Genomic DNA, 23,072 nt, shown 5'->3' with positions numbered 1-23,072 from the left:
TTCCAGTAACCTAACCCTGGATCAGTTCTCTCTGTGAAGAAGCTTGACGGAGCATCGAGCGACAGGAAAATCTTTTATTGATTCTCTTTTCTGTCGAAGGAGTGAAAGCTGTTCTATCAGGAAACAGTTTACAGGTGAGATGACAGAGAGCCCTTCCATCAACTGAACTACAGTTTACTATGATTGTCATTATGCACCAGAATGTGTCACTAAACCAGGAGAACAAATCAACCACAGCTACAAGCATTTACAACATGCACTTCATGGAGAGAGATTGCATAGCTCTTCACTGTTTTGCCCTTTTAAACTGTGCTTTTATAAAAGAATCCAGTCAGTGGATCTGGCCTTCCTGCAAAGCACTGAAGTCAGAAAAGCCCTGTTTACTCTGCAGCATCTCCAAAGTGTCCACAGGAGACATCACACCTGCTGCAGAGACGCTCCCGTGGTATAAAATTAGCCCCATCTTGGTTTATCGCTCCTTGTTTGCCTCCAAACTGTTTAAAGAGAAAGTTTTCATGCAGTAAATGTTCCCGCTGTCTGTAGGCCGCGAAGTTGGCAGGAAAATGCCTGTGCTTCTGTGAGTCAGGTGTCAGGTTCTGCTGGAGAGGAAGACTCTCCGCCAGCGGTAGAAAGGACAGGCACTGAGTCGAGGTGGGTCTGAGGTTCAGGTGCAGTCTGGAGGGTGAAGACCGGCTGGATCAGGAAACGACGTCAAAGTGAGACGTCTGTCCTCTGAAGGATCTCTGCTGCTGCTCGATGGTCTCATATTCGTATGTGGAAGTTACTGCAGACAGAAACAGAAACACATAATGAGGTCATCTGTGACATCACAGAGATGCTTCATGAGACAATCGGCTGAACACATACTGATCACGTACTGATCACGCACTGATCACACACTGATCACACAGTGATCACACAGTGATCACGCACTGATCACGCACTGATCACACACTGATCACGCATTGATCACACACTGATCACGCACTGATCACACACTGATCACACACTGATCACACACTGATCACACACTGATCACACACTGATCACACACTGATCACGCACTGATCACACACTGATCACGCATTGATCACACACTGATCACGCACTGATCACACACTGATCACACAGTGATCACACAGTGATCACGCACTGATCACGCACTGATCACACACTGATCACGCATTGATCACGCACTGATCACGCACTGATCATGTACTGATCACGCACTGATCACGCACTGATCACACACTGATCACGCATTGATCACGCACTGATCACGCACTGATCACGCATTGATCACGCATTGATCACACACTGATCACGCACTGATCACGCATTGATCACGCACTGATCACGCACTGATCACACACTGATCACGCACTGGTCACGCACTGATCACGCACTGATCACGCACTGATCACGCATTGATCACGTACTGATCACGCACTGATCACGCACTGATCACGCATTGATCACACACTGATCACGCACTGATCACGCACTGGTCGCACACTGATCACACACTGATCACGCATTGATCACACACTGATCACACACTGATCACGTACTGATCACGCACTGATCACGCACTGATCACGCACTGATCAGACACTGATCACGCACTGATCACGCACTGATCACGCACTGGTCACACACTGATCACACACTGATCACGCATTGATCACACACTGATCACACACTTATGGATCACACACTTATGGATCACCCACTGATCACACACTGATCACACACTTATGGATCACGCACTGATCACGCACTGATCACGCACTGATCACACACTGATCACGCATTGATCACACACTGATCATGCACTGATCACGCACTGATCACACACTGATCACGCACTGATCACGCACTGATCACACACTGATCATGTACTGATCACGCACTGATCACACACTGATCACACACTGATCACACACTGATCATGCACTGATCACGCACTGATCACACACTGATCACGCACTGATCACGCACTGATCACACACTGATCATGTACTGATCACGCACTGATCACGCACTGATCACACACTGATCATGTACTGATTACGCACTGATCACCCACTGATCACGCACTGATCACGCACTGATCACGCACTGATCACGCACTGATCACGTACTGATCATGCACTGATCACACACTGATCACACACTGATCACGCATTGATCACATACTGATCACCCACTGATCACGCACTGATCACACACTGATCACGCACTGATCACCCACTGATCACACATTGATCACACACTGATCACACACTGATCACGCACTGATCACGCACTGATCACACACTGATCACGCACTGATCACGCACTGATCACGCACTGATCACACACTGATCACACACTGATCACGCATTGATCACGCACTGATCACGCACTGATCACGCACTGATCACACATTGATCACACACTGATCACACACTGATCACGCACTGATCACGCACTGATCACGCACTGATCACACACTGATCACACACTGATCACACATTGATCACGCACTGATCACGCACTGATCACGCATTGATCACACACTGATCACGCACTGATCACGCACTGATCACACACTGATCACGCACTGATCACGCACTGATCACGCACTGATCATGTACTGATCACGCACTGATCACACACTGATCACACACTGATCACACACTGATCATGCACTGATCACGCACTGATCACACACTGATCACGCACTGATCACGCACTGATCACACACTGATCATGTACTGATTACGCACTGATCACCCACTGATCACGCACTGATCACGCACTGATCACGCATTGATCACGCACTGATCACGTACTGATCATGCACTGATCACACACTGATCACACACTGATCACGCATTGATCACATACTGATCACCCACTGATCACGCACTGATCACACACTGATCACGCACTGATCACCCACTGATCACCCATTGATCACACACTGATCACACACTGATCACGCACTGATCACGCACTGATCACGCACTGATCACGCACTGATCACGCACTGATCACACACTGATCACACACTGATCACGCATTGATCACGCACTGATCACGCACTGATCACGCACTGATCACACACTGATCACACACTGATCACACACTGATCACGCACTGATCACGCACTGATCACGCACTGATCACGCACTGATCACACACTGATCACACACTGATCACACACTGATCACACACTGATCACACATTGATCACGCACTGATCACGCACTGATCACGCATTGATCACACACTGATCACGCACTGATCACGCACTGATCACGCACTGATCACACACTGATCACGCACTGATCACACACTGATCACGCACTGATCACGCACTGATCTGACTCTACTGATGGCAGTGACCTGGTGCAGTCGGTCATACAGAAATACAGAGAGGACCAAACAGTCTCTGAGAATCTTCACTGATCTCCAAATGTCTGTGACTGCAGTGATGTTCAGGTGTGCTGAGGGTGTGTCTGTACACTGTGACATCACAGAGGGTGTGGTTACAGAGAACCTCTGCCGTTAGCTTCATGTACTGACTGGACTGCAGGATTCCTACTGTTTATCTCAAGATCATCATGACTAGAAAACCTCTGTGTCACTGTGAGAATGTTTCAGCACTATGAATGTCTGTGCAGCGTGTTGCTGTCTGACAAACCTTCAGACTGAACCTCTGATACCTGAACTGATGAGGCCGTTTATGATCTGTTGCTCATGTAGAGTGAAGGAGAAGAACAAGACAGCAGATTATTGTTACTATGCATCTGCAAAGTGTCAAAAACTGCAGGATGCAGCAGGATGCAACCTGCAGGGCTTGACCCAAAAGTAATTCTACACGGTGGTATTAGTGGTTTAACTGCAGTAAAAGATTGGTGGTGGTACCTCAGGAAGTCGGGGGCCTTTGACACCATGTTCTCGAAGTCAGAGAAGGAGAGTTTGCTGTCTCCGTCGAGGTCGGCCTCCTCGATGGATTTATCACAGACCAGCGTGACCTCCTCCGGCGTCAGCTCTCCTTTGGTCAGCCTGTTCAGAGTCTTCTTCAGGTCCTCCTTACAGATGAAGTTGTCCCTGTTAAAGTCTGAAGCAGAAGATCATACGCTGTTTGAATCAACACAACTTAATTTAAAACTGACAGAGGTCTTCACACTGGAGCAAACAAACTACATGTGTCATCCTGAAACATGTTTATGTGACCTGGACCATCTGATCCAGAACAACTTTGCTGTTTGTTGATGAAGGTTGAAACAGACTCTGTCAGTGAGCATTTGGTCTGTCTGCAGGTCTCTTACTGAGGATGGAGTTAAAGGTGCTGTTGAACTGAAGATCTGCAGGGATTATGTTTTTCCACAGGTTGACCCTGAAGTCAGCGTCGTCCTGATTCCCTCACCTAAAAGCCCACGAGATTTTACCTTTGGATTTTGGATTATTACAGAAATATTACAGAAAATTCGGGGCGCTGGTCGCTTAGTGGATAGAGCAGGCGCCCCATGTACAGAAAGTTATTTGGAAAAGTTGTTTGGAAAAACTTCATTTGAACTCTGTTTTTAGCCTCATTGTAGCCTGTAGCTCTGACTGCCTCTCTGGGCACCGCGCTAAACTCTCTACGTCAGGGCTTCAGGACACTTGGATCACTACGGACGAGCAGTATGGAGATATTTTGTGGTTTCAATGATGTGTTTTTGGACGTTTGAATCTGGGGCGCCGTCAGCCTCCATTAGGTGGAGTTGTGTTGCTACCTCCTCTCCCCTTGGATCTCTGCAAGTGATGTGAGGACTCTAAAACTTCACCTGAGCCTCCCTCGGCATATGGGTGAGTAGATAATGGCTGAATTTACATTTTTGTTCAGTTTAGCCCTGATACAGGAACTGAGCTACTTTATAAACAGCCAACACTGTGACATCACTGAGAGACACTGGACCATGACCCAGTCCTGGATCAGGACTGGGTCATGGTCCAGTGTCTCTCTCTGTCTGTAGAGCCTCTGGAGCTTCAGACATTTGGGGACATTCATCAGATCTTGTAAACATTCAGCAGCTCTGAGTATCTCCATGTGTCCCTGGTGACCCGAGGACGTGGACACACATGGACTTACCGTAGATCTTGAAGGCGTAGATGGTCTTGAGCTCTCTGGGTGACGTTTCACAGAAAGCAGAAAACATGTCGACAAAGTCGTTAAAGGTGAGGTTCCCCTGTCCGTCCTCAGAGAACGTCTCCACGATCCGTTCTCTGAACGGGTTCTCCTGTCGGGACGGACAGATACAGCAGGTCAGCATTATTCTTCATTATTTATCAGCTGAAAAATATTCACACATCATTTTCTCATCTCGATTTTAAAGCTCAACACCAACAAACTGTTTTTCAGGGAGCCGTATATCCTGCAGCTTTTTATGCACCAAACGACCGGTCTGTGTTTACACCTGAGCTCGTGCCCCCAAAACTATATTCAGGTGTTTTTTGTGCCTAGACATAACCACACATCAACCACAGTGCTGCTGAAACGTAAGGTTTCAATGCATGTGCTAAATAATTACACAAATGTAATGTATCTGTGGTTTGTAGAAATGTCCACATTTATTGCAAACACCGCTGCGTTGTCTAAATACGGCGCTTTTTACATTCGGGGTCAGCGCGTCAATTTACTTTCTTTACATGGATCGTGTCTTTTCAAATTAAATGTCTGTTTTCACAGGAAATGTCCAGTTTCTGCTCGTTAGACGCAAACAGATGTTTTGAAAGGGTTATTTTTTTGTTTAGGTTTAGATAAAACCATCACAGTTTATGTGGGAAACAAACGGTGGCTCCTGGGCAAAGGTTCGTTAGACCCACCGGACTTTACACTTGTTTCTATCATACTGTTGATGGCAGCGTTACGGACTGATGGAGTGCAGCATATCGCACATCACAATGTCTGACGGTGACATCGCTGACAAAGCGGCGGTATTTGACGAGTTGGAAATGAGAGCAGGCTGTTTGTTGTGGCGACTGAGCTGTTCATCATCATCAACGTTCATGTTCATGTGATGAAGAATTCAGATGAGTCCGTGCTGTGCAGTGGACGCATGATGGAGTCCCAACAGTGTGGGTGTAGCACAAGGCTTCCTAACACGTGTGTGGACAGGTGAGTCGACAGGTGAGCACTGATGATCAGCTCTCTACCTTCAGCTCAGGCATGGTGACGATCAGAGACAGAGGGACTTTGATGTCGGGGCTGTTGGTGTAATCCAGCGGCACTAAATGTGGAGCCAGCTCACGATATCTGCCGTGTAACCTGTAACACAGCAGAGGGGGAGGAGTCAGGCTCATCATGTGACAGTCTCGTCAGCAGGTGTGTGGGACAGACAGCAGAGCTCAAAGAGTTAATGACACAGGGTGCGTCCCAAATCTCCTAAAGTGCACCCTTGTTTCCTTCACTTGTGTCTTTTCCTCCTGTCTTAGTCCCTCCCACCAGAGATGCACAGAGAGACACAGGGAAACGACGTGAGGAGACAGGGAACGAGGAAACGAGTGTTCCAAGGAATGAGACATGATTCCCACCCCCACCCCCCGCAGTAAAGTAGACAATCTGAAATATATACAATATACAATGAAATGGTTGTAGCATTATAATGAAATAAGAATGAGTAATTATATTGTGTGTTTTGTTTTATAAATAGCCAAATGAGTCCGATCAACTCACCTCAGGATCTCTTTCCTGGTGAAGAAGGTGCAGTCCTGTAAACAAACAGAGACACAGTCACACAACTGTTTCCTGTCGAGGGTCGCCAAGTCTCCAGCTCCTCCTCAACTCTTATAACAATAACAACAATAATAACAACAATAATAATAACAATAATACTTTGGATTTATAAGCTGCTTTCTTGAGACTCACAGATGTTTTACATCAACAACAAAGAAAATAACAAAACAAAGATGAAATAATCTTTTTTGTTGTGTTTGGTTTGTCACGTTGAGGTGTGCAGCACGTCTCACAGAGTGACACAGAACAACCTGTGCAGGTAAACAGTGACATCACCCACGGCTGCGTTTACCTGACACAAAGGAAACAACAGCTGTAGGCGGGGCCTCGAGTTAGGTTCAGGAATCTCAGGCCTGGACCCACTGCATATCTACAGATGACATCATCATCATCATCTTAACCCTCCACACTGGACCCGAGGAACACGTCAGAATGACTCGACAACAGTTCAACGCCATCGTGCTCTCTGAGCTCATCATCAGGCTCAGAGCTGTTTAACTTCACAACAGAATGAAACCCACCGACCGACTGCAGCAACAGTCTGAGGCGGACGGATCAAACAAAGTCCAGACTGTCCTCTGGGAGCAGACTGTTTACTTCCTGTGTAAAAACCAAAGGTCAGTGTCAGTGTGCCAGAACATGTCACATGACCGCACTTGTGTTCAGTAACACCACGTTTCTTTAACCCTAACCACCTGCTGGTGTTTTACTAAACGTCAAAACTGTTTAACCAGATGTTTACTTTGAAAAGACACGACCCATGTGATGATGGTCAACCGACACGCTGTATGTAGACGTCTGAACCTGACGCAGGAAGGTACCTACAGCGTCATGTTGTCATGTGTAGGTCCACTGATAGAGCCACAGCATTTGATGAGTTGTGATTGAAATGTGGCTGCTGCTTAGTCTGAAACCTCTCCACCTATTTGTAAAGCTCCGCCCTCACCTGTGGGCGTACACACACACATGAACACCCTCAACACAGACAACAACAGGAAGCCAATAAAGTCCAGTCAGAGGGCGGAGCCTCTGCAGACAGACACACCTGCACACACTGACAGTGGGTCAGAGACGACTCAGAGTCAAATCCTGCAGTGTTTATTTATGTCTCAGGTTCAGGTTTGTTTGTGCTGTTGTGCTCAGCTGAAGCTCAGGAGGCACAAAGGGTCGCCTTCTGATCTGATGACCAGCGCTTTGACCCCGGCTCCTCCAGCACACGTGTTAAATATGACCCTGACCGCTGGCTTAAAGAAGATGTGTGAGGTCAGAGGGGAGCTGCACCAGAGCAGGTCCACTGTGACACGTGTGCTTGTAATAAATCAGGTGCAGCAGGAGTCGACTCCCCGGCGGCTCCTCAGGGAGGATCTGTTTTCACAGCATCAGTCAGCCGGACAGCAGCAGCAGCAGCAGCAGCATCACGTGCAGCAGGATGCAGAGAGGATGATCAGCCAATCAGAGCCCTGCTCTGTCCTGTTGAACACCTCCTCTTCATCTTCATTAAGATGATGGATCTGTCAGAGCCGTGAAGCTGCTTCATGTTGTTCTTATCATTATTATTACCATGGCAACATATGGACGGTGATGTGATGACGTCACATCACAGACACACTGACCTGAAACGCCTCCAGCTGCTCGTCGGTGAAGGTTGTCTGCTTGTTGCCCATCCTGCTCGGCTGACTCTCCCATCACACAGCTGCATCACACTGGAAGTTACCGCTGCTCTCAGCTCTGCTTCACTCCGTCCTGCAGGACATGACGCTCCGGCTGCTGCTGCTGCTGCTCTGCATTCACACCGCTCCTCACCCGGGTCCGATCCTCCTCCTCCTCCTCCTCCGAGGGTCCGGCTCTCAGCGGAGCTCTCAGCTGGTGTCTGAACTCACAGCTAAAGGTGATGATCACGCCTCAGCGGTCCGAGGGGGGGGCACCAGCGTGCTGCCTTCAGGGGCTGCTCAGAAAACCAGCTTTCAATGAGGGAGCTGCAGAAAATGTGATATCAAGGTGTGTGTGGAAGTTTATCTGTTTATCTGTGTTCAGACAGAATGACTCAGACATCATGACGTAATTAATGCTCTTTAATAAGCGTTTGATTACATTATTATAACATCTGTATTTAATCATATGAAAGGCAGGTTTATCCTTACAGCACATGTCAGCAACACATGAAAAACATCGACAGCATCAAGACGAGGTGCCAAAGAAACAGAATCAGAGAACAGAAAATAAAATGTTCAAATGCACAAAGACAGGTTTCAAACACAAGAATAAAAGGGACGGTGTAAGAAATGAATATTTGATTTAATAAAAGTCAGCGGCAACAGAAAAGTTTTCAGTCTTGGTGAGTTGGTGCAGTTTGTGTGCAGCATGAAACATAAACTTGAGTTATAACAGCTTTCACTTGTAAATGTCCTCTCCTGACTCTACAGCACAGTTTCTGATGAGACCTCTTTTAAAATGTTGTAACTCTCAGGATGGTGATGTCACTAAGCCCCGCCCCCTGTGTTTTGGCTCATCACATTTACAGAGTTTACATAACTTGTGAAATAATGTTGAACATCGGCTCATGTTTATAACTATGAAGCTCTGATTTATCAAGCTGAATAAAACAGAAGCACCTGAACACATCATGATTCAAGATTCAAGATGAACTTTGTTCCACAGAGTGGGAAATTTGTCTTGGGCTCTTCAACCATACAAATGACAACATAAACAAATCAGCATTAAACAAAACAAAACAAAAAAAAAATAATAACATCAAACGCTAAATATACCTGCACAACAACCTCATCATAATCCACTTCCTGTTTATCTGGCATCATTTAAAACTCTATAAGGAAGGAATAATTTAATTTTTATATCTGTTCAATCTGCAGCGAGGCGCTCTGAATCCAGCAGAGGGCAGCAGCTCTGAAGTCTGTGACTCAGTTTAATTAAACCCCAAATTAACAGATATAATAATGTCATGCTGTTATTTAACGTCACAGAAACTCTGTGAAGCCTTGATTATTTAATTTCATAATTTATTCTCCCCTCAGAGAAACTTTGAGTTCATTCATGCGATTAAAAATGATTTAAAAATACAAAATGAGGACGTCAGGAAAAAACTGAAATGTTCAGACACACAGTGAAGTGATCATCTGTTGATCTGCAGCTGCTCACACGTCTCGTCTTCCTCTGGAATAAAAAGAGACTGTTTTCAATCTGAAACACTTCGACGAATCAGAGAGGACGTCACAAGGTGGTCACTGATCACGTGACAGGTTTCAGATCTTATTCTGTGAGAAGAGTCGAGGGATGCTTGAGTTCAGTGACAATATAATAATATCTGTTTGTTTGTTCATGTCACTGAAGATTCTGATATTCCTGACAGCTCCTGAAAGCAGCACACACACACACACACACAAACACACACACACACACACACACACACACACACACACACACACAGGTCATATTTAAAGTGTCAGAGAGAAAAACTGTAAACCCAGATTATCGACGGTGCACTGACGTCACCCCTCCGCCTATGACGTCGACTACATCCTCCCTGAATCCCAAAGATTGTCTCTGCTCTCACACATGGATCACTCAACATGGTGATGTCTGTAGACGAGGGCCTGCTCCCTGTGTACATACAAACGTGTCAGAACACAACCATTCTGATTATCAGCTGATTGAAGAAAACACAGCCATTAGAGTCATTTAATTTCCTACTTAATGAGTTATTTCACGTTTGGTACTTTAAGTATTTTTTTTAATGGTGATACTTTTGATTTAGGTAAAATTTTACCTGAAATTTCTTCAAATTTACTGTAACAGTGTTTCTACACTGTGGTGTTTGTGCTTTTGCTCAAGTAAAAGATCTGAGTACTTCCTCCAACTCTGCATAGAACAAACATTTCACAAATGGCATTGGTTAAAAATTGCATTAAAAATTACTGAAACATTTATTAATAAATGTCTGCCTGCCTGTTGAACCCACTTCACATCTCTGTGTTGGAGAAGACCCTCAGAGTGGACTCTCCTCTTCACATAGGATTTTTGTTCAAAGTGAGTCCTCTGTGTGTCAGGGGATCTTTGATCAGAGTGAGTCTTCTGTGTGTCAGGGGATCTTTGATCAGAGTGAGTCCTCTGTGTGTCAGGGGATCTTTGATCAGAGTGAGTCCTCTGTGTGTCAGGGGATCTTTGATCAGAGTGAGTCCTCTGTGTGTCAGGGGATCTTTGATCACAGTGAGTCTTCTGTGTGTCAGAGGATCTTTGATCAAAGTGAGTCCTCTGTGTGTCAGGGGATCTTTGATCACAGTGAGTCTTCTGTGTGTCAGAGGATCTTTGATCAGAGTGAGTCCTCTGTGTGTCAGGGGATCTTTGATCACAGTGAGTCTTCTGTGTGTCAGAGGATCTTTGATCAGAGTGAGTCCTCTGTGTGTCAGGGGATCTTTGATCAGAGTGAGTCTTCTGTGTGTCAGGGGATCTTTGATCAGAGTGAGTCCTCTGTGTGTCAGGGGATCTTTGATCAGAGTGAGTCCTCTGTGTGTCAGCGGATCTTTGATCACAGTGAGTCTTCTGTGTGTCAGAGGATCTTTGATCAGAGTGAGTCCTCTGTGTGTCAGGGGATCTTTGATCAGAGTGAGTCTTCTGTGTGTCAGGGGATCTTTGATCAGAGTGAGTCCTCTGTGTGTCAGGGGATCTTTGATCAGAGTGAGTCCTCTGTGTGTCAGAGGATCTTTGATCAGAGTGAGTCCTCTCTCCTCTCAGGGGATCTTTGATCAGAGTGAGTCCTCTCTCCTCTCAGAGGATCTTTGATCAGAGTGAGTCTTCTGTGTGTCAGCGGATCTTTGATCAGAGTGAGTCCTCTCTCCTCTCAGAGGATCTTTGATCAGAGTGAGTCCTCTCTCCTCTCAGAGGATCTTTGATCAGAGTGAGTCCTCTGTGTGTCAGAGGATCTTTGATCAGAGTGAGTCTTCTGTGTGTCAGCGGATCTTTGATCAGAGTGAGTCCTCTCTCCTCTCAGAGGATCTTTGATCAGAGTGAGTCTTCTGTGTGTCAGCGGATCTTTGATCAGAGTGAGTCCTCTCTCCTCTCAGAGGATCTTTGATCAGAGTGAGTCTTCTGTGTGTCAGGGGATCTTTGATCAGAGTGATTCCTCTCTCCTCTCAGAGGATCTTTGATCAGAGTGAGTCTTCTGTGTGTCAGCGGATCTTTGATCAGAGTGAGTCCTCTCTCCTCTCAGAGGATCTTTGATCAGAGTGAGTCCTCTGTGTGTCAGAGGATCTTTGATCAGAGTGAGTCCTCTGTGTGTCAGCGGATCTTTGATCAGAGTGAGTCCTCTGTGTGTCAGAGGATCTTTGATCAGAGTGAGTCCTCTGTGTGTCAGCGGATCTTTGATCAGAGTGAGTCCTCTCTCCTCTCAGAGGATCTTTGATGACAGTGAGCAGGATGGCAGGCAGCGCGTGGAGGTCACTGGTGAGTAAAGTGTGAATAATAACGTGATAAAAACGTCTCCGGTGTGCTGACCGGAGCTCCGGTGTGTCCGGTGTGTCCGGTGTGTGTGAGCTGAGGTGTCGGTGTCTCCGCTGTGACGTTATACGCCGGCTGCAGACGCGTCATTTAGCGCGTTAGCATGTTAGCTCGGTGTGTGTGAGTGTCCTTCACCGGGGGGCGCAGGAGCTAGCAGAGCTAACGGAGGTGTGCGGGAGACATTTACCGGAACTTGTTTGATCCACCTCCGTTAAACCGTTTACCGTTAAACTCCACAGTTCCTCTCCCGCTGTCGGGTCAGTCAGTGCCGGTAAAAACCGGCGCTGGAGGCGATGAGCTGCGGTCAGGTGGCTCACACCCGGCGGCGCTCTGTCATGTGGAGACAGGCACCAAACTGGGTTCAATAATCTGCGGATTTAATGTTACTTAAAACGTTTTGGGTGAAATTCAGCCTCTTTGTGAACAAGTGAAAAGTTCAGAAACAAGTTGAGAGTCTGCTGATGAATTCGGCTCAGGTGAAATTCGTCACACAGTCAGTATTTGCAGGTTTAATGAGACTGATTCACAATGATGCTGTCAGACATAGACACATCACGCTGATTCTAAACACACTAAATAAGGGGGAAACACACTGAGATTCAGCTCAAACATATAAACCAGCAGGTAACACTGCTGAAGTTTGATCCGGTAAATGATTCAAGAGTCAATCATTTGTTCCAAAATGTTGATTTGTTGGTAAAAGTTTATGAAAATTGGCGTTAGAACTTTTTTTAAGTTAATAAATCAAATATGTTCAAATAGGTTAAAAGTCGATCTGGTTGATCAAAAATGAAACCCAGTTAAAGATGGTTTTGTTTGTCTGAATAAAGTTTGGTCTCAGCTGAAGTTGTTGATAAAACTGAGGAACAGTTTGTGTTAAACTCAACTGACCTTCATGTCGTGTCCTTCAGCTGACACAGGTGGTGGCGGGGTCCGCCAGGAGACCCGCCCTCTCCTCAGCTTCAGCTTCCTTCTCCAGAGGGGTGAGTAGTTCACTCACACACACACACACACACACACACACACACACAGAGTCAGGTTACATTTGTTTCTCTGTTTCACATCTTAATGGTTTGTCTGAATAAAGTTTGGTCTCAGCTGAAGTTGTTGATAAAACTGAGGAACAGTTTGTGTTAAACTCAACTGACCTTCATGTCGTGTCCTTCAGCTGACACAGGTGGTGGCGGGGTCCGCCAGGAGACCCGCCCTCTCCTCAGCTTCAGCTTCCTTCTCCAGAGGGGTGAGTAGTTCACTCACACACACACACACACACACACACACACACACAGAGTCAGGTTACATTTGTTTCTCTGTTTCACATCTTAATGAACTTTCTGTTCGTCTGAAGAAACATTTGATCGTTATATTTGACAAGTTGTAGGCTGGGTAATTTACCTAGTTGACCTGAAGCTGCAGCGATCAGTGAATTCATGAATCAGTCTGCTGGTTCCCAACCTGAGGGTCCTGACCCCTGGAGGAGGAGGTCACAGGGCCGCCCTGATTTTATGGGTGTAAGAAAACTTTTGTTTGAAATGTGCAGAAGACCTAAATCTCAGCATTTCAGTCACCATCGTTATTTTTAAAGTTTTGATTATTATTTAGGACGTAAACCAAATAAGTTTATTAAACATGTCTGAGAGTTTAAAGTCATAAAAGTAGATCTGTATGTGAGCACACACAGAAGTCATATAAAAAGTTCCTAAAAAATCTCAGTAAAACTCGTCTGTGATGTCACAGGAAGTACTCTGCTTCAGATTAGAGCAGGGTGAAAATTATGATATTTTCAGGCTGCGTCTCGATACACAAAATATATCACAACATTTTTGATTCTGCTCAGAAGCTCCTCGTGTCACACCTGGACGTACTGCTGCGACGTCTACAGGTGTCACACCTGGATGTACTGCTGCGGCGTCTACAGGTGTCACTCCTGGACGTACTGCTGCGACGTCTACAGGTGTCACTCCTGGACATACTGCTGTGACGTCTACAGGTGTCACACCTGGACATACTGCTGCGATGTCTACAGGTGTCACACCTGGACATACTGCTGCGATGTCTACAGGTGTCACTCCTGGACATACTGCTGCGACGTCTACAGGTGTCACACCTGGACGTACTGCTGCGATGTCTACAGGTGTCACACCTGGACGTACTGCTGCGGCGTCTACAGGTGTCACACCTGGACGTACTGCTGCGACGTCTACAGGTGTCACACCTGGACGTACTGCTGCGATGTCTACAGGTGTCACACCTGGACATACTGCTGCGATGTCTACAGGTGTCACTCCTGGACATACTGCTGCGACGTCTACAGGTGTCACACCTGGACGTACTGCTGCGACGTCTACAGGTGTCACACCTGGACGTACTGCTGCGACGTCTACAGGTGTCACACCTGGACGTACTGCTGCGACGTCTACAGGTGTCACACCTGGACGTACTGCTGCGATGTCTACAGGTGTCACACCTGGACGTACTGCTGCGGCGTCTACAGGTGTCACTCCTGGACATACTGCTGCGACGTCTACAGGTGTCACACCTGGACGTACTGCTGCGATGTCTACAGGTGTCACACCTGGACGTACTGCTGCGGCGTCTACAGGTGTCACACCTGGACGTACTGCTGCGGCGTCTACAGGTGTCACACCTGGATGTACTGCTGCGGCGTCTACAGGTGTCACACCTGTCCAGGTGAGTTACGCTGCCGTGTGTCCCCACAGATGCAGACAGTCACTCTGATTCCTGGTGACGGGATTGGACCAGAGATCTCCACTGCGGTCATGAAGATCTTTGAGGCTGCGAAGGTGAGTGTGACATCATCTCACACCTGATGTTTTTAACCAGCGTCAACGTTAACACCTGTTCCTGTTTACCTGCAGGCTCCCATCAGGTGGGAGGAGAGGAACGTGACGGCCATTAAGGGTCCTGGCGGCAGGTGGATGATCCCTCCTGACGCTAAAGAGTCGATGGACCGCAGTAAGATCGGACTCAAAGGTCAGCGCATGTTGCGTTCAGGGACCTGAGGCATGCACGTTTCACGTGATTCTCTCTGAGCTCACCTGATGTTCTCTCCTTCAGGACCTCTGAAGACGCCCATCGCTGCGGGTCACCCCTCCATGAACCTGCTGCTCAGGAAGACCTTTGACCTTTACGCCAATGTGCGACCCTGCGTCTCCATCGAGGGCTACAAGACTCCGTACACCGATGTCGATCTGGTCACCATCCGAGAGAACACGGAGGGCGAGTACAGCGGCATCGAACATGTGGTGAGTGTGTGTAGTAAGATACCGTAAGAGGGCTGCTAGGTGCCGCAGACACAGTGAAGCTCATTCTGTTCCAAAATGGAAATTTTGACATGGGTCCTTGAAAAGTCCTGGAAAAGTCTGGAACTTTGGTTCCAGGTTCGGTGCATCAGTTTCCATGCTGTGAAATCTGCATCAGCAGACTGAGACGCTGCAGCGAAGACGAACTGTTGAGCTGCAACGTTTACATATTGACTTGAATGTTCAACTGATTCAGGATCAGACGTGTCCCAGCTGCTGCTGTAGTGATGATGATGGTGCACCTGCCTTCCTCATCTGTGTTCTTGCAGGTGAGCAGGCTGCTGCAGACAGGAAGCTCTGCTCCTGTTCGTCTTCAGGGTAAGAAGAATGACGCTACCTGACTTTCACCTCTTCACCCACTACAGTCCTGATGGGACCAGTTCAGTCCTGTGTGGGACCAGTACAGTCCTGATGAGACCAGTACAGTCCTTTGTGGGACCAGTACAGTCCTGTGGGACCAGTACAGTCCTGTGTGGGACCAGTTCAGTCCTGTGTGGGACCAGTACAGTCCTGATGGGACCAGTACAGTCCTTTGTGGGACCAGTACAGTCCTTTGTGGGACCAGTACAGTCCTGTGGGACCAGTACAGTCCTGTGTGGGACCAGTACTGTCCTGTGTGGGACCAGTACAGTCCTGTGGGACCAGTTCAGTCCTGTGTGGGACCAGTACAGTCCTGATGGGACCAGTACAGTCCTTTGTGGGACCAGTACAGTCCTGTGGGACCAGTACAGTCTTGTGGGACCAGTACAGTCCTGTGTGGGACCAGTACAGTCCTGTGTGGGACCAGTACAGTCCTGTGTGGGACCAGTTTAGTCCTAATCGGACCAGTACAGTCCTGTGGGGACCAGTACAGTCCTGTGGGACCAGTACAGTCCTGTGTGGGACCAGTACAGTCCTGTGTGGGACCAGTTTAGTCCTAATCGGACCAGTACAGTCCTGTGGGGACCAGTACAGTCCTGATGGGACCAGTACAGTCCTGATGGGACCAGTTCAGTCCTGTGTGGGACCAGTACAGTCCTGATGGGACCAGTACAGTCCTGTGTGGGACCAGTTCAGTCCTGATGGGACCAGTCTGTGTTCACACTGTCAGCTCAGACCTGTTGTGAGTTGTCAGGACATGTTTAGCTTAGCTTAGCTTAGCTTAGCTTAGCATAAAGACTGGAGGAAGGTGGAAACTGTTAGCTTACCAGAACAATCTGATTAATATGTTATTGACTTGTTATTAACTAAATCATGACCGAAGCATCAGTACAGATCTGTCAGCTGGCAGTGTGTGTGTGTGATGTCACTTCCTGTGAATGATCCTCTACTCACATGGATCCCTGATGAACTCCATGATGTCCGTATTCCTTCCTGTTGTATTTCCCTCCTTTTTGGAATGACCACTTCCTGTTTATCTTCACCTGAACCACACCTCACCTCGTGAGTCCAAGAAAAGTCCCAGAAAAAATATTAAGAATAAGTTTTTATTGAGAATGGCAGAATATCTGGTGAGGTGGATCTTAATGCGACACTGAGCTGGAGTTTTCTGTTGAATGTGAAGTCAATCCAGCGTACAGTGTGAGGGAGGGTCCTCTGAAGACATTCAGTAGTATCATCTTTCTGCTCTGACGCTCTCCTTCCTCTTCTCCTTCTTCTCCTTCTCCTTGTTGTAGATCGTTGATGGCGTCGTTCAGAGCATCAAACTGATCACAGAGAACGCCAGCAGACGCATCGCTGAGTACGCCTTTGAATACGCCAGAAACAACCAAAGAAACAGCGTGGTGGCCGTCCACAAAGCCAACATCATGTGAGTCAGATAATAATAACAGGAAGTTCTGACTCTGTGGTGGTAATCTTTCTGTCACAGCGCCCCCTGCTGTATCACTCACTGTCTGTGTGTCTCTCTGTCTGTGTGTCCAGGCGGATGTCAGACGGTCTGTTCCTGAGAAAATGTCGTGAGGTGGCTGAAAACTACAAAGACATCAAGTTCACTGAGATGTACCTCGACACCGTGTGCCTCAATGTGAGTTCATCAGCTGACCGACAAACCACAGGTCTGAATCCTTCTGACGATGAAAACAGGAAGTAAAAGGTTTTTTTAAATCCAAAATCCCAACCAGTGAAACTCTCTACTGCGATGATGTCACTACCCTGACATCTTTCTCTGTATGGAAGGGCGGGACAGTCTGCGCTTCTTTTCTGGTTTTCAAATCAGTCGTTATCTAAATGCGGTGCTGCAGGTTACAGCGCTGAGAGAGCATCTTCAGAGTCCGACATGTTTGAGGAGAGTGACGAACGGCTGATCAGCTATTTCTGACTGCCTTCACTGTGGCTCACTGAGGCTCACTGAGGTTCACTGAGGCTCACTGAGGCTCACTGAGGTTCACTGAGGCTCACTGTGGCTCACTGAGGTTCACTGAGGCTCACTGAGGCTCACTGAGGTTCACTGAGGCTCACTGTGGCTCACTGAGGCTCACTGAGGCTCACTGAGGTTCACTGAGGCTGACTGACGCTCACTGAGGCTCACGGAGGTTCACTGAGGTTCACTGACGCTCACTGAGGTTCACTGTGGCTCACTGAGGCTCACTGAGGCTCACTGAGGCTCACTGAGGTTCACTGAGGCTCACTGAGGTTCACTGAGGCTCACTGAGGCTCACTGAGGTTCACTGAGGCTCACTGACGCTCACTGAGGCTCACGGAGGTTCACTGAGGTTCACTGACGCTCACTGAGGCTCATGGAGGTTCACTGAGGCTCACTGACGCTCACGGAGGTTCACTGACGCTCACTGAGGTTCACTGAGGCTCACTGAGGTTCACTGACGCTCACGGAGGCTCACAGAGGTTCACTGACGCTCACTGACGCTCACGGAGGCTCACTGAGGCTCACTGACGCTCATGGAGGTTCACTGAGGCTCACTGAGGCTCACTGACACTCACTGAGGCTCACTGACGCTCACTGACGCTCACTGAGGTTCACTGAGGCTCACTGAGGCTCACTGAGGTTCCCTGAGGCTCACTGAGGCTCACTGAGGTTCCCTGAGGCTCACTGAGGCTCACTGACGCTCACTGAGGCTCACTGACGCTCACTGAGGTTCACTGAGGCTCACTGAGGCTCACTGAGGTTCACTGAGGCTCACTGAGGCTCACTGACGCTCACTGAGGCTCACTGACGCTCACTGAGGTTCACTGAGGCTCACTGACACTCACTGAGGCTCACTGACGCTCACTGAGGCTCACTGAGGCTCACTGACGCTCACTGAGGCTCACTGACGCTCACTGAGGCTCACTGAGGCTTATAACCTGTCAGGCATGAAGCTGCTACCTGAGTCCTGTGTGAAGCCTCCACTGACAGAAACACTGACTGTACCTCACAGCTCAGATCAGTCAGCTGTTGATCTACCGCTGACTCCACTGGTCACTTTGTTATTGTGTGACTTCCAGAACCGAACTAACGTAGCGCCCACAGCAGTACGTAGGTTTATACTGTATGTAGCAATGACATGAACCTATGTCACATCACATGACAACTTTTTTAGAAAGGCTTCAGAAAATAACAGCAGGACGCTGAAAAGAACCGCGAGTAAAATTTAATGTTTGGATTTAAATCTGTCAGGAACACGACCGTAGACTACAGACTCCAGTTCAGACAGACTCTGATGGACATGATGGTTTGTCTCTGACTGTGTCTGTCTCTGTCTGTCTCTGACTGTCTCTGTCTCTGTCTGTCTCTGTCCCTGTCAGTCTCTGTCTGTCTCTGACTGTCTCTCTCTGTCTCTGACTGTCTCTGTCTCTGACTGTCTCTGTCTCTGACTGTCTCTGTCTGTCTCTGTCTCTGTCTGTCTCTGACTGTCTCTGACTGTCTTTGTCTGTCTCTGAAGAACACTGAGCTTCTGTTGGATCTTTCAGATGGTTCAGGATCCCACCCAGTTCGACGTTCTGGTGATGCCCAACCTGTACGGAGACATCCTCAGGTCAGACTATCAACAGCTAACACTTGACTGATGGTGATGATGATGGTGATGGTGATGATGATGATGGTGATGATGTTGTTGTTGTTGCAGTGATCTGTGTGCTGGTCTGATCGGAGGACTCGGGGTCACTCCCAGCGGGAACATCGGAGCGAACGGAGTCGCCATCTTTGAATCGGTTTGTTTCTCTTTTATTTTTCATTTCACGTCTGAAACAATCGACTTCATTGATCAGTTTATGATTCAGTTATTTAGTTTATGAAATAATTCACCTTCACTGATCTCAGAGCAGCAGGTGTTACAGACAGATAATAAATCTCAGGCAGTGTGACATCACAGAGGTTGGAGGGTTGGTCATGAAGATCAATAGAACTGATCAGTTATTAAATAGGAACTGTAAATGTTGTGCTGTTGTTCCAGCTCCTCCTCAGATACCAGATCATAAACTGATACACATCAGTCAAAGCACTGAGTGAGTACGACAGAAATAAAGACGCAGACAGAGGAGCGGCTCATTTCATAAATAATGACGTCATGTTTCTGAACACAAAACGAAATGAGACTGAGATTTGTAGAAGAATTAATCTGACTGACAAAGCACGAATGAATCCTGACAGTTAAAGCTCCAGAGTGTCTGATTTAAAGTGAATCTAACGGTTGTGTTTTCGTGACCTCAGAATGAGCTGTTTATATCTACGTAGCAGCTCCTCGTCTACAGAGGGCGCCATGTTGCACCGCCATGTTTCTACAGGCTTTATATGTCTCTACGCCAGCAACAGATGGAGCCATCACCCATCCCATCCTTGTAAACACAACATTTCATCTGCAGCTTAAGGGAGTTTCTTTAAATTTGGCTCAAACGTCCACCTGGACTGAAGAATAAACTGATCTGAATTTTGTGCTCAAAGGTCAAAGGTCATGTTTTGTCCATAACTGAAGAATTCATTCACTAATTCTGACCAAACTTGACACAAATGTCTAACAGGATAAAATAATGAAGGTCAAAAGGTCAAAGGTCAGCTTGACTGTGACATCATCTTGTTTTAACGTCATATCTCAGGAACAGAAGGGGAGACATTTGGTCAGATACTGAATTGGTGACTCTAATCTTGAAACTGTGCTGATTGTATAGATCTTCTGTGTGTGAAGCATCCATGTTTTCACTGACATGGATGGAGACTGTCAGAGACACTGGACTGGTGGGCGGAGTCATACAACCACAGGGTGAACTGGTGGGCGGAGTCATACAACCACAGGGTGGACTGGTGGGCGGAGTCATACGACCACAGGGTGGGCTGGTGGGCGGAGTCATACGACCACAGGGTGAACTGGTGGGCGGAGTCATACAACCACAGGGTGGACTGGTGGGCGGAGTCATACGACCACAGGGTGGACTGGTGGGCGGAGTCATACCAACACAGAGTGGACTGGTGGGCGGAGTCATACAACCACAGGGTGGACTGGTGGGCGGAGTCATACAACCACAGGGTGGACTGGTGGGCGGAGTCATACAACCACAGAGTGGACTGGTGGGCGGAGTCATACGACCACAGGGTGAACTGGTGGGCGGAGTCATACGACCACAGGGTGGACTGGTGGGCGGGGTCACACAACCACAGAGTGGACTGGTGGGCGGGGTCACACAACCACAGAGTGGACTGGTGGGCGGGGTCACACAACCACAGGGTGGACTGGTGGGCGGAGTCATACAATCACAGAGTGGACTGGTGGGCGGAGTCATACAATCACAGAGTGGACTGGTGGGTGGAGTCACACAACCACAGGGTGGACTGGTGGGTGGAGTCACACAACCACAGGGTGGACTGGTGGGCGGAGTCATACAATCACAGAGTGGACTGGTGGGTGGAGTCACACAACCACAGGGTGGACTGGTGGGCGGAGTCATACAATCACAGGGTGGACTGGTGGGCGGAGTCATACAATCACAGAGTGGACTGGTGGGTGGAGTCACACAACCACAGGGTGGACTGGTGGGTGGAGTCACACAACCACAGGGTGGACTGGTGGGTGGAGTCACACAACCACAGGGTGGACTGGTGGGTGGAGTCACACAACCACAGGGTGGACTGGTGGGTGGAGTCACACAACCACAGGGTGGACTGGTGGGCGGAGTCATACAACCACAGGGTGGACTGGTGGGTGGAGTCACACAACCACAGGGTGGACTGGTGGGCGGAGTCATACAATCACAGGGTGGACTGGTGGGCGGAGTCATACAATCACAGAGTGGACTGGTGGGTGGAGTCACACAACCACAGGGTGGACTGGTGGGCGGAGTCATACAATCACAGGGTGGACTGGTGGGTGGAGTCACACAACCACAGGGTGGAATGGTGGATCTGTAATCCTCATTGATAGACGACAATAAATCCTCCTAAATCTGACACACTGGAGCTTTAAAGTCAAACTTCATTTATTCACCTGTTGAACGAGTTAAAGGAGCCGAAGATATTTTAGTTCACAAACGTTAAACTTTGTCCTGACGTGTGTGTGTGTGTGTGTGTGCGCGCGCTACAGGTCCATGGCACCGCCCCTGACATCGCCGGTATGGACATGGCGAACCCCACAGCTCTGCTGCTCAGTGCTGTTATGATGCTGCGTCACATGGGTCTCCATGACTACGGAAACAAGATCCAGACGGCGTGTTTCGACACCATCAGAGACAAGAAGGTGAGACTGAAGCTCACACGCTTTGCACAGTTGGAGCAATCTGCGCTCGCAGCCATTGTGTTGCGTTCAGTGACAGTAAAATGGGGTCTGACGTAATGAGCAGTTTGAGGCTGTAACCATGGAAACGGTGATGTCTGATGAGGCGTGTTTGTGTCTCAGGTGCTGACGAAGGACCTGGGAGGAAACTCCAAGTGTTCAGAGTTTACAGCTGAAATCTGCCGTCGTGTCCAGGACCTGTAGTGAAGCTGTAGAGGTGGAGCAGCTGTGGGAGTCTCTCTGCTCCTCCCACCTCCTCCCGCCTCCTCCTGTCTCCTCCTGTCTCCTCCTGCTGACTGGTTGTATCTCTGGAGCTGCAGGGACGTGTCAGCAGGGGGGTTCCTGGGTTCTGTTTTTACATGAAGAAAAGAGTGATATTGTTTTCTTCAGAGGTGTGGAGGGGTGGGGCTACTGCATCGGGGGGCGGGGCCTCTTCAGCACCTACCTGGCTAGTTAACATGCTTATACATTCGCAGCAAACATACGCACAGATGTCACATGACCAAGTCTGGACAATACCAGAGTGTGTGTAATATTAATAATGATATCAGCGCTCTGCTCTGTCGTCTGGACACTTTGGATTTTTGTTATTTTTTTAACGGTAACTTATTTATTGTTTCCTGTTACTGTCTCAAGCCGCCGCTCCTCAAGCTCACACATATCAGACCTTATTAAGGAGGACTGAGCTGCTGTCTCTCTGTCGCTCTTCTGTCTCCACACAAACATCAGGCTTCTCATGAACTAACAGCTTTAACACAGTCACTCATTAAAGGGCTTTTCTCAAAGACTCACA

General features: G+C 48.0%; 2 protein-coding genes across 5 annotated transcripts; one reads left to right on the top strand and one right to left on the bottom strand.

The window, feature by feature from the left end:
- LOC125900182 (calcium and integrin-binding family member 2-like) lies at positions 1-13,530 on the bottom strand. Of its 3 annotated transcripts, XM_049595078.1 has the most exons (7): positions 13,171-13,277; positions 8,382-8,744; positions 6,709-6,743; positions 6,189-6,300; positions 5,125-5,272; positions 3,915-4,110; positions 2-784 (listed from the first exon to the last, which is right to left on the bottom strand). In XM_049595078.1, the coding sequence occupies exons 2-7, from the start codon at positions 8,430-8,432 to the stop codon at positions 763-765; spliced, it is 564 nt and encodes a 187-aa protein (XP_049451035.1). In that variant the 5' UTR covers positions 8,433-8,744; positions 13,171-13,277; the 3' UTR covers positions 2-762. The 3 variants fall into 3 exon arrangements, with proteins under 3 accessions (XP_049451052.1, XP_049451043.1, XP_049451035.1); XM_049595095.1 differs by lacking the exons at positions 8,382-8,744; positions 13,171-13,277 and adding an exon at positions 13,428-13,530 and having other exon boundaries at positions 1-784; XM_049595086.1 differs by lacking the exon at positions 8,382-8,744 and having other exon boundaries at positions 1-784; positions 13,171-13,274.
- Positions 12,106-23,072, top strand: LOC125900136 (isocitrate dehydrogenase [NAD] subunit alpha, mitochondrial-like). 2 transcript variants are annotated; one of them, XM_049594944.1, is made up of 11 exons: positions 12,106-12,225; positions 13,448-13,519; positions 15,000-15,083; positions 15,159-15,273; positions 15,358-15,545; positions 17,258-17,391; positions 17,505-17,607; positions 19,491-19,555; positions 19,646-19,730; positions 22,091-22,243; positions 22,403-23,072. In XM_049594944.1, the coding sequence occupies exons 1-11, from the start codon at positions 12,184-12,186 to the stop codon at positions 22,481-22,483; spliced, it is 1,122 nt and encodes a 373-aa protein (XP_049450901.1). In that variant the 5' UTR covers positions 12,106-12,183; the 3' UTR covers positions 22,484-23,072. The 2 variants fall into 2 exon arrangements, with proteins under 2 accessions (XP_049450901.1, XP_049450892.1); XM_049594935.1 differs by lacking the exon at positions 13,448-13,519 and adding an exon at positions 13,191-13,262.

This window comes from Epinephelus fuscoguttatus, linkage group LG2, assembly GCF_011397635.1.
Source record: "Epinephelus fuscoguttatus linkage group LG2, E.fuscoguttatus.final_Chr_v1".
Taxonomy (NCBI): domain Eukaryota; kingdom Metazoa; phylum Chordata; class Actinopteri; order Perciformes; family Serranidae; genus Epinephelus; species Epinephelus fuscoguttatus.
This window is presented reverse-complemented; position numbering and strand designations above follow the sequence as displayed.

Excerpts from the sequence above, each read along its gene's own strand:
- LOC125900182 (XM_049595078.1), bottom strand. The coding sequence starts at position 8,432 with ATGGGCAACAAGCAGACAACCTTCACCGACGAGCAGCTGGAGGCGTTT. Across the intron at positions 5,273-6,188 it reads TCACCATGCCTGAGCTGAAG|GAGAACCCGTTCAGAGAACG; the intron begins GTAGAGAGCTGA and ends CCGTCCCGACAG. Across the intron at positions 4,111-5,124 it reads CTACGCCTTCAAGATCTACG|ACTTTAACAGGGACAACTTC; the intron begins GTAAGTCCATGT and ends CTTCTGCTTCAG.
- LOC125900136 (XM_049594944.1), top strand. The coding sequence starts at position 12,184 with ATGACAGTGAGCAGGATGGCAGGCAGCGCGTGGAGGTCACTG. Across the intron at positions 15,546-17,257 it reads ACAGCGGCATCGAACATGTG|ATCGTTGATGGCGTCGTTCA; the intron begins GTGAGTGTGTGT and ends TCCTTGTTGTAG. Across the intron at positions 19,556-19,645 it reads CTGTACGGAGACATCCTCAG|TGATCTGTGTGCTGGTCTGA; the intron begins GTCAGACTATCA and ends TTGTTGTTGCAG.